Source organism: Lichenostomus cassidix, chromosome 3 (assembly GCF_008360975.1).
Source record: "Lichenostomus cassidix isolate B80296 chromosome 3, HeHo_3.0, whole genome shotgun sequence".
Taxonomy (NCBI): Eukaryota; Metazoa; Chordata; class Aves; order Passeriformes; family Meliphagidae; genus Lichenostomus; species Lichenostomus cassidix.
The window spans coordinates 68,445,450-68,457,088 of record NC_139483.1 but is presented as its reverse complement, the minus strand read 5'-3'; the positions used below and the strand labels follow the sequence as shown (position 1 = coordinate 68,457,088).

Here is an 11,639-nt window from a genome sequence, read left to right as displayed (position 1 = left end):
CGCCGCCCCCTCCGCGGCAGCCCGCCAGCAGCGCCACAGCAGGCGCGGGGCCGGCTCGCTCCGCGCTGCCTCCCGCCCGCCCGCCCCGCCGCTCCCATGCGGGCCGGCGGCGAGGCAGAAGATGGCTGACTCGCCGGGGCACCCGCGCCCCTGCCCGCCCGCGCCCCCCGCCCGCCCGCCGCCGCCGCGCTCCCCCCGGGCCCTCCGCGGCGCCGCCTGCCACCACTGAGAGCCGCCGCCGCCCCCCCGCGCCCCTCCCGGCCCCCCCAGAGCACCAGCAGCCATTTCATCTCCACCACCACCACCACCAAGTAGGCGCAAAAAATGGCAGAAATGGAGAAAGAAGGGAGACCTCCCGAAAATAAAAGGAGCAGGAAGCCGGCTCACCCGGTGAAGCGGGAGATCAACGAGGAGATGAAGGTAGGTGCCTGTGATGGGGACGGGAGCGGGGTCCCCCCCGGACCCCCCGCCTCCGAGCATGGAGATGAAATAAGAAAGGATCTCTTGTCATTTTTTTTTTTTGTAGGATGCACTGAATGTGTCTCAACTCCGCCTCCTGGGCTGCAAACAGAGACGAATTCACAGGCTGCAAATCCTGTTCATTGACCAGCTTTATTTATTTTTTAAAAATAACTCTCTCTCGTTGGGCTTTTAAGCTCCTTGGGTGCCAATGATGAGCCTTTTTTTTTCTATTTTTTTTTTTTTTTTTTTGCTTTCTTCCTATAGCCACCCCGCTCAGGTAGCTGGGAAGCCCTTAAAGTTAGGAAAGAAAGGGATCTCTTTTAAACACTGTATTTCTGTCCTTTTTCAGTAGCCAGCTGCAACTGTGTAATTAAATTGTCAAAGTGGAGCGTTGCGGTCTGTGCCGTACATCAGTCTCGCACTTAAGCGCGGAGACCCCTTTTCTCTCCTTCTCCCTCTCGCCTCCTCCTCTGCTGTGCCGCTTCGCTCCGCGGTTCATGGCAGCGCAGAGGTGTCCCTGGAAGGTGGCTTGTCCGAGGGCTGCTTTTGGTGGAAGTGTATTTACCGCGCGGAGGGCTGTCCTGCCCGATAGGAACCGGTGCCTGTCCAGATGTGCTCTGGCGGCCGCTCCAGATGTTGGGATGGCTGCGATGGCACAAACCCGCTATTTTGGAACTTCTTTTATCATTAGGTCGTTGTTCCAGGCTTGAGCGGTCCTGTTTTTTGCGCCTGTTTCCACGTCTGTTCCATGTCTGTTTGTTTGATGTCTCTAATTCCCTAAAGTTGGTAACAATGTATTGCTAGACTTCAGCTGAACTTGTTGTTGTTAAATGCGCAGATAAAGTGACTAAAACAGCATAGTCTGGCTACGAGATAAAGCTGCTGGGATTTAATTTGAATATGTCATTTATTAAAAGGCTGATTGTAAGTGGAAGACTGCCTGGAAAATGTCACTCGTTCACATAGTATGTATACTATATAGGCGAGTGTATAAATATGCATGATGCCTGGTGAAAATATCTTTGCTTTCCGGAACATTGATCTCTCCATATAAAATTAAACGGGAATGCACAGTCCCCTCCCCTCTCCCCTCTCCCCTCTTTTGCACAGCACTGATTTCGGTTAGGTGCCCTTTCCTGCCTAAGGCAGGCGTTCTTGCTCCTGCTGCCTGCATAATGAGCGTGTACACGGTTCTGCGTGCACTTCGAGTGTAAATGCGGGCAAGAGTAGTATTAGGGGCACGAACAAAATGATGTGTTGGTGCATCTCTTTGGAAACAAACTGTAGTACGTTCAAGTCCAGAGCAGCGGTATCTTTCTTTGTGAGATATGTGAGACATCCTATTTTCGGAGAGGGCTCTGTGCAGACACCGGAGAGGCATTGCTCATTGTAATCCCACATAGTTTTGAGGACTGCAGAGGTCTGTAGTACAGGGCATTGGCCCCTCAGAGCATCGCCTAATGCGATCTATATGGATTGCAGCTTTTAAGTTTCATAGGTTCTAGAATTACAAATTAGCTAATTTTAATCAAAACATGTGAAATGTTATCCTGGCTGGATATAAAGGCTGACTGTGCTGGATCCTCTGGGTTTGTTTTGTTTACTTTGGCTGCAGGCACACTCAGCGGTTTGGGAGATAGTTGTTCTTCTGCAGTATAACAGATGTTTGTCTGAAAGGGTGAGGAAGAAACAAAAACAACATTGTGTGAAGGAGAAAAATTACACAATTTTAAACTAATGCTTTGGTATTAAGCACTGGCATTAAACCTTCATGGAGAGAGTTTCTCTTTTTTAATCATGAGTAACTGCTTAAGGTTAGGAGCCTCAAGATTTCAGCTGACTTAAAAACTAAAGGCAGGCAGAAATGGCATTTTGAACCTATGTAATTACTGGTTGAGAGTGAGACAGCTGATGGCAGAACCTTCCATAGCCCACCTTTCAATGTAAACTATGCTATACATGCTGTGCGTTTTTAGTAGGACAGTTGGCTGCTATCATCTAAGAAGGGGAAACAGAGGGGGGAAGAAAAAAGGTAGTTTGAATTTTTGACTGGTTGAGAAAGTTAGAATCCTGTGATGATCATTTACCCTTTTTCTTGGTAAATTCATTTCTTGATGAATTAAGATGTCTAGTCGTTATTAATAAATCCAGAGCATACAATAATGTAACAAACTGGTTACAGTGTGCAAAATGTTTGCAGTGAAATGACAGAGGGAGCACAATGTGCCCTTGTGTAGGTTTGTATCTGTAATGTTCAAACAGGCTGACTGTTTCCCTTCATCTGAACTGCTTTCATCTGGACCAGTGTAAAATAAGCTCTGGTAAGTAATCACGGCAGAGCAGAAAGAAAGGAATGTATACAGCAATAGACAGCCTAAGCTGTAAAAACTGTAACCTGAGTATCAGCAGCAGATCAGATATCAAGGCTTTAAGGTAGGGGAAATGAAAGAGATGAAGGGGAGGAAAAGACGAGAGAGGGAATGGAAAAGTCAGCTTGGAAAGTAAAGGAGAAGTAGGAGGGCCCCCTCAGGGAAATTTGGCTCAGGGGTTAGGGAATTTTATCATGGTGTACAGTGACCTACTCAGGTTTCAGCCCACGTTGGATCGAATTGCCTCCCTTTGCTAGCAGAATGAAAAAGGACTGGTGAATACGTGATTTCTTTTCTTACCCCCCTTCGCTTAATAAAAAGGCCATTGGTATAAGTGTCTATTTTAAGTACAGCAAATTCAAGGTACTATGAATGAGCAATAATATTTCCTCATCACAGAGACTTCCTTTGAGATTTGCTGTGTGATACAGTCAGATATTTACTCGAGAAGGATCACAACACCTAACTGCTTGCTTTGGTGTTTTGCAACAGTAGTGTCACAGCTTGGTTTTAACATGACTGGATGGATATTCAGATTGCTTGCTCTTTGCTTATGCCAGATATTGAGTTACGTTTTTGTTATCACTAACCAAATGTACATGATGGTTATAACAAATTTTAACTTGATACAATGTTGTGTGCAAAAAGTACATGACTCTGCACAGTTTTCTGATATTACATTTCACTGAAAAATATATTCATGAGGAACTGTTTTGTTACACTGTGACCTTTACAGCCACTCTTTCTAATTTTCTAGGTATTTTTTTTCTTTCGTCCTCCTTCCTCCTTCAGAGGATACTTTCCAGTTTTTCTTCCAGAGGTAGCATTCACCTCGTGCTTTGGAAGTAAAGCAGATAGTTATTCTGAAATTCAGTTTGGTGCAATTTTTCACTTACTGGTGAATAACAGAACACCTCATAGATCCAAACCTAACGTCATCAGGGAACCCACTACTATTTTAAGACCAAAATACTTTTAAAAGTTTAATTGATGATAACACTTGTCGAGGCACGGTGATGGATCCCCCATCCATCTCTCCTCAGCTTATTTCCATTTGCCATCCTGCTGCCAGGAAGCAGTGCTGCTCAGGAGGAGTAGTTAGGTGCTCTGCAATGCTGTGAAGTGAGGTTACATCCAGTACTGAATTGCACTGGAAGTTCTCCTGCACAGATGAGACAATGTATCCATATGTCTCTAGCAGTTGAAAGGTAAGCAATTAATTTGCATTGTAATTTCACAAGGCTGCCCCATGTGCCCGAGGAGTTTGCCAGCTATAAATATTCTCAATAACTAATTTATATCTAAAATTTGCTTCCTATTCCCCTGGACTTCATTCCTGGTGCCTAATCTTAGGGCAGCCCCATCTGTTATCATTTAATAGTAAACATCAGAATATCTTTCAGTTTAGTGTTTGAGTAGTCCCCATTTGGCATTTGAAAGCACTACTGTCAGAAGGAGGAAAGCAGTGAAGCAGGCATAGCAGCCCTGTGCCTGGAGCAAGCGTTTGCTCAGAGCACTCGGAAGATTCCAAGGAAACTCCTCCCTTCTCTCCTGAAAAGCAAAAAATGTCTTTGGGGAAGTGGAAAAGCGGACAGGCTTTATCAACTACATTATTTCAGGAGACCAGAGCTTTGCTGTGGAGTCTGTGTGGAAGGAGTTTTGTGGGATGGCTGCAAAGGGGCTTCTGTGTCTGCACAGGGAGCCTCACCTGCCAGGGCACTGCAGAAATAATGCTTTCCCAGACAAAGCAGGTGATACAGAACCAAACAATCATGAGAGGATAAAGGAAAGTAAAGCATCACAGAATTTTGCTTTCTGATAGCATAAAGGTCTAACCATAGAATTCAGTATGGTGACAACATAAACAAGCAAAGAATGAGGCTGGAAAAAATATCCAAGTTGGTATTGTGACTTGTATATCTTCCAGTGAAGTTCTGCTCTGATGTGCAGGTCGTGTATTAATATTAAAATAAGCATTTTTATTTCCTTGACACAGTGAAAATGAAAAGTGAATTTGTGGGGTTCTGCACCGAGTGGGTTATGCAGGCAAGGAAATGCAATGGAGCCACTGTGCTTCCTCCCAGGTCTGAAATAAACATTCAGCAGTAAAGCCTAGAAGAAAATGAGTCTGACAGACTCATTCTCCCCTGTGTTTCCTGCCTCCGTGTTTGCCAGGCCTCGTTCAGTGAAGCCAGGCCTTGCCCCCTGTGAATAAGGTTCCTAGAGAAGGAAAGACAAGAGATCCAAGATGGAAAGAGATGAGTGGCATAGCTTGAGGAGGTATTAATTAGCAAAGATTTGCTGAAATGATGCATTGTAATGTAAAAAATCAAACTGTAGGTGTACTGTTACGATGAAATGAATCCTGAAGTGGGAATAAATGTGATTACATTTTTACTGCGTAGCATATAAGTCAGTCTCAGAAAGGAGAGAAACCACAGTCTAGCGAGTCAACACAGTCTTCTTCATCTTTCAGGGGAATAGGAAGCAAATTCAAGTAGAAATACCAATGAGCATAACAGTTAGTTGTCCTGGCTTCTTCAGGAGGGAAGATATTTCTGTGTAGTACAAGAATAGAGAAATCATACAGTTAAAACATGCAAATTACACTTTGCCCTGCAGTGGTGGTAAGTGGTTTGGGACTTAGCAGTGGGCAAAACCCGAATTGCCATCTATTGGGAAGGAAGGGCTTTGGCTGTGGTGTGTGACTGGGGCCACTGCAGCATTTTTAGGCGTTTCTTTGGCAGGTATGAGTGGGTTGTGCTGCAGGCATAGTGAATGCTCTGGCAGTTCAGCAGCTGTACTGGTGCTCTGTCAGCTAGAGAAGAGCAGGAGGTTTGGCTCTGGTGGGATGTTAACCAACTGCCTGGGTGCACTGGCAGCTGCAGAGGGGATTGGTGTTTCCACTGTGGTCTCAGAAGCTTTTCTGCTTGGTGCATGGTGTGGCAGAATGAGCATGGAAGGACGTTGGACAGGATTTCTGTGGTTGTCTTCTCAGCTCTGATGCTGACCCACACTGTGGGTGGCACCAGGGCTCAGTCTCTGTTTCCCCACAGGGGTCTGAGCATTTCCTCCCCACCTGGGTGAAGTTTGGTTCCGTGCTGTACGTTTGCAATGAAATCTGTGGATCCCTGCAGTGGGGCTCCCTCTGGGCTGAGTGGATGTAAGGATCCACTTTTTTAAAGGATCCGCTGGTTGCTGACCTAGGACTTTATTATGAGCAAGGTTTTCTTTCTGCGCTGGTCTTTCTCATCATCCTGGCCCTTTGGCATGGCTGTGGGGTTGGGGTGGCAGCCTCATCCTGCAGACACTCCACATCCTTTTGGGGAATAAGTCTGAAAGTAGGCATGGACTAGCTTAATGCCTCTGCTGTCCTGTTCCTGCAGAAGCTTTGAATTGCAGCTCCTTGCACCTCGTCCATCTGGTCATCCACACCTGCCTTCACATCTCCCCCCTGGTGCTTGTCAGGTCTATAATCCCTCAGTTCTGCTGGCTCCTGTCTAGCCTCCTTCACCACTGCTGCTTCTGCTTTCCTGCTTCAATGTTGGGTCCACATTCCTGCTTTTCTCAAGCCTCACTGTTACAATCATCACCCTTCCTTTCACTAAGCCTTTGAAACTTGTGTATCTTTCAGTGAGGTTCTGCTCTGCATGCACAGGTTGTGTATTAATTTGCTGTCTTCCTTTCCTTAACTTCATCAAGAGCTGGTCTTTGTCTCTCTTTTTTTTCTTTTTCTTCTTTTTCTTCCCCCTGCATTCACATGGAGAAAAATTATCTCATCATTTGTGTTTTGACTATTGCCACCACACTGCTCTTTAAAAATCCCATCTTGTTACTATGTCTTGAATCCACGTGTATTGTGTCTATCATTGAAACGGAAGAAGGGAAAATACATGAAAACAGTGAATTAATAGTGGTCAGCTTCAGGGCAGTGGCTTCAGCATGATCTCAACTGTCAGGGCATTAGACATCACTGCAAATGGGTGTTGTCATCCGGAGTCTGGGGGAAGGTGATGTCGTTCTTTGGATACCCATCTATGCAAAAGAGTCAATGTGGAAAAAAACATTTCTCATGTTTGACACTCAGCTTGCTGAGGATGGGGTCACACTTTCCGTTTGCTGTGCATAAAGTGTGGTGTAATAAGCTCTGGCTGTTAGCCACTGAGGGAATGGTATTAAGGGTGACCTGCAGCATTGTTATCGGTAAGATAAATTGTGAAGGAGAATGGCTTAATTTTTTTTTTTTTCTTTTTAATCTAAGCCATTCTTTTCGGGAAATCAGTGTTAAAAAGGTGCTTACTTTTGTTACTGCTGACATGTAACCTCATTGTACTCTCATTGAATTTAGTAGAAAAGACCCCACTGATTTACTATTTTATAAAAGAGTCAAATTTCTATGACAAATAATTTTGAAATCCAATGTATTTCTTTGTCAGTATGAGTGTTCATTTTGGTGCATCACTTGTGGATAGTTTTAATGAGACATGAAAGGGATGTAAATTTGGTGCCATTACATACCCAACCATCATTTTGACTACATTCTGAAGGGACATACACATGTATGAATTTTCAGGAAAAAATATACATATATACAGCCTGTCTTACATATTCCTTGACAAGTAATTAGAAATTATTCATTGTCTGAGTTGATCAACAGTGAAATAAAACACAAAGCATCCACAGGAGGCAAATTTAGAGCTACTCAATTAATTCGGTTGCATGGGGTTTAAGTCGGTAAGATTTTGTCAATTGGTCTCTACCTTGCTAGATTAATCTCTAGGGCTGTGTCTCCATAGTTAAAATTTAGCAAAGCAAGGGGAGCTGGCAGACCTTATCTTTGGGCCTCCATGGACCCTTTCAGGTCATTTGGGTGAGCTGCAGTGGTGAGATTTGACTCCCTGGGTCCAAGTCATTTTGTTATTGGGTTCCCATGGGTTAGAAACAGGGTTAGTGCATTGGGACTCTTCAGTGCTAAGAGAGAAGTTTTCTAAAAAGCTAAAAATGACCCCCCAAAAACCAATGAAAAACAACTTTTAGAAAAAATTCCCATTTTTGTTAGGATTTAAAACACAATGCTGCATCATTCGAATGAGTTAGGTAGCTGTTAGCCACATTTGCACTGCATTTTACTCATTGAAAACTGTAGTAGTGGCATAGTTCAGGTATAATACTTAAAATGCTGAGTCTAGAAGCAGAGGTGGAATGATGGAATATTTTCCAGAAATTTGGGGCTGCACAGGACAGCCACAGAGTTGTGACTTCCATCAGATGGCAAGGTAAAAATGCAAAGAGGAAAAACCAAAAGGAAATTGATGCTTCTGGGGTCTACTCTGGGGTTTTGATTTGGGTTTTCTTTTTCTGAAATATGTTTGTAGCATAATTGCACAGATGATACTCTTGGAAGAGTACGAATTGCCTGTGTTTATTGCTTATAGCTGCTTTACAGTGCTCCTTGAGTGACAGGAACACCTATGTAATCTGCTGTGATGAATGAGCCAGGAGCAGTGCAGCGCTCTGAGGTTCTGGGGCACAGAGCCTGCTGTAGCTTTGAATTAGAAAGCAATTATCATCTGATTAATTTTATTTATTTGTTTAAATGACTGTAGAATTGCTGTGTTCTATCATTAGACTTTCTCCCACTCAAAAATTAAGCTAGAGCAGTTACTAGACAAAATCTGGCAACCTGCAAATTTGACATGTACCGTTTGTTTATAGTTGGTCTTGTATTCTCCTTATTCCTTTGCCAGAGTCCTGGGAGATGGTGCTTATCATGGTGTTATTTTAGAAGTCAAGATCTTGGAGGAATATGAAGTTTGGAATTTGTTTTAAAAGAGTGTTAATAAAGAAATTGCGAAAACCAAATAGAAAGGCTCTGTGTGTGGCTTTTTTGTTTCAACTTATAGTTGTCATACTACTTTAAACTGATCTTTGCCATCACAATAATTCATTAGCTGGTTTCCTTTGGTAGTTTCCTAAATCCATAAGCTGTAGAGCTCTGTGGCACTATTTGGTTTCAGAAAGCTTTGTTGCCTGGCTGCAGATTTCTTAACTTACTCCACTAAAGCTCCTGGCCCAGTAATGAGCATTTTCTACAGAAATATTTTTGCCTCATGACCTAGAGGACATATTTTTAATAGAAATTGAGGGTTATGACAGTCATGTTCTATACTTTGCATTTCCATACAAACATAAAATGTAACCACACAGCTGCTTGGAAATTGGTTTGAAAATAAATATGGCAAAATTGAGAAAGGTTTTCTTAAACAAATATGAGAGATGTTTGTATGAAAAATGATGGTAAAATGCTTTTGCAGTAAAGAATCTTGAAGTGGTTCTACTATGCAAGAGCTTATAACTGAGGAAAAATGGCTGCTGTGATTTTATTTGATTTGGTTCATGGGCACCTCTAGGAACTGTAATTGTGTCAGTGACCTGCTCCAGCTGAAAAGACTGTAGTGCAGTAAGATTGATTAACTGCTGTTTGAAAAAAAAATCCTGGTTTTCTGTTATTCTCTTGCTGCAATCTTAAATATTTTATGGCAACACAGACAAGTTTGTGTGAGGAATGTATGTTAAAATATTTCTGACATTGAATGTCAGAGCAAAAGTCATAAATAACTCCCCTTTTCATTTTCTTTAAATTACAGACATATGAGTCTCTGTCATAATTACATGTGCCAGTCGGAGATTTAAATGCATTTCACTTTATGCACTTGAGTTATGAAATGAACATTAGTCTTTGAGGAGGTGGGCCAAACCTGACACTTCCTCATGTAGCACAGATATGGTTCGATTTATGTAGTCCTCCCTTCCTTCCAAATGGTTATTGATTACATAAATAAGTAGGTAATTTTTCTCTTTCAGAACTTTGCTGAAAACACTATGAATGAGCTCCTTGGCTGGTATGGTTATGATAAGGTAGAACTGAAAGATGGGGAAGATATTGAATTCAGGAACTACTCAGCAGATGGGGAAAGCCGCCAGCACATTTCTGTTCTCAAAGGTAATGAGACTCCATGTTTCTGTGTTCATGTAAAGAAGGATTAATAGCTCAATCTGTCTGAATTGGTGTGGATTGCGAAGCATGTTCTGCTGCTTGTGTCTTGGTTGCTTTACATAAAAATATCTGACAATACCTTGTGGTACAGGGAAGCCAATAAGGTACAAAGAAAGACACTTAACAAATTTGCTGTTTCTATATTAATGCATTGTTGATATATCTTTACAAATAATGCCTTTTGTGTGTCAGTTGAAAATCATGTACCTGTGGTACCAATAAACTACTTACAGCTGGAGAAAGGAAGGAGCACTTTCTTAGCAGGGTGGCTTTAAGGAACCCTTTTGCTTCCCATACTAAGAGTGGCTGGCCTACAACTTCTTAAAATGTTGAAAGATTTTAAACTGGAATATTCACACATGTAGGAACAAGTGTGAATGTTCACAAAAGGCTTCTCATCCATATTTGTCTTCTGCACTGTGGTGGAAATTTTCTGTGGATGGAATTTGTTTGAGACAGTGCTTCAGCTTTGTGATTCAAAATGTAAAGGATGAAATCCTGTGTGTTTGTTCAGTTTTTGGCTTCTAACTCCTCAGTCTCAGGGAATGGATAGGGACTTGTCAGCAGAATGAAGAGTAGAAAATTGCTGCATCTTGATTTATCCAACAGGAGTTCCTCAAAGGTGAGGTAAAAGGAGGAAATTCCAGCAGCTTTTATGCTTTTGGAGTGCTACTTTTCACTGCGTTTGTGGGCAGCAGTATTTGGGTTTTCTCTCTGATAGCAAAGCAGCAGCCCTGTATTCAGTGAGTGTTGCAATGAATACTGACACCAGAGAGACAAATGCTGAGGGACAGATGGCTAGAAAAATGGGGAAAAAATTAGAGGTAAGGTGAAACAACCTAATTGTGTTAAAATTGAATGTTTGCAGCTTGTTAGTTCTATAACAACATTGGTGATCAATATTTATTTTTCATTGAAAACATAATGTCATTAAGCTACCTTTGAAGGATCTTGTGCCTGTGTAGTAATGCACTTAATTTATTTCTGTTTTAATAAATACATCTTCTTTGAATCATTACTGGCTCCAGTCTATGCTTGATGACATTTGTGACTTACTTTTTTTTATAGGCACATGATACAAATCATACATTTTATGTACCATAGATATCAAATGCCTGTGACAGGTAGAAATTTTTGGTATATGTGGTTTTTTTGGAGGGGAAAAAGCACATTTCTTGTTCTGAGAGATGGGAGAAGATGGGGTAGTAAGAACTAAGTCCTGCCTCATAGCTGAGGTATATTAGAGAAATTCCTACAAATAAGAATCCTGAGGTGATTTGGGATTAAAGAATTAGAATAATAACTGTCATCATTTCATGCACACTTTGCTGTAGTTTCAATATTTTATTCCTTTCTTTAAATTCTTTTCATTATTACTACTCATATTATTTATAGAGAATAGGAATTACTTTATTCTTCAGTTCATGCTCCTTGCACTGGTGAAATCACAGTGCACTGGGTGTGATCACCATGCAAACAGTAGAAATAAAGTACAAGAATAGGATGCCATTGACTAAATCAAGCATACTAAGGATATGCAAGACAAAATAATTCCACCTTTTACCTTCTGTGAAAAATAAGTGTGAGTTTGATTTTAAAAAAATGGAGCATTTCTGAAGATTACTAGGAAGTAGAAATTACTTTAAAAGGGAAAATATTTGGGGGTTTTGTATAATCTTCTTGTATTAGGGTAGGTAATTTAATGAAGAGATTGGGCCATTTAAGAAATATATGTGTCATACTGTACAATG

At 41.9% G+C, this 11,639-nt stretch overlaps 1 protein-coding gene across 2 annotated transcripts in view; it reads left to right on the top strand.

Moving 5' to 3' along the window:
• Positions 1–11,639, top strand: part of SOBP (sine oculis binding protein homolog) — a 113,675-nt gene continuing 102,036 nt past the window's right edge. For both annotated transcript variants that reach the window (XM_085056219.1, XM_085056217.1), the window contains exons 1-2: positions 1–420; positions 9,696–9,834. In XM_085056219.1, coding sequence (XP_084912345.1) covers positions 325–420; positions 9,696–9,834 — 235 coding nt within the window. In that variant the 5' untranslated portion in view covers positions 1–324. The remainder of the gene's footprint in view (positions 421–9,695; positions 9,835–11,639) is intronic.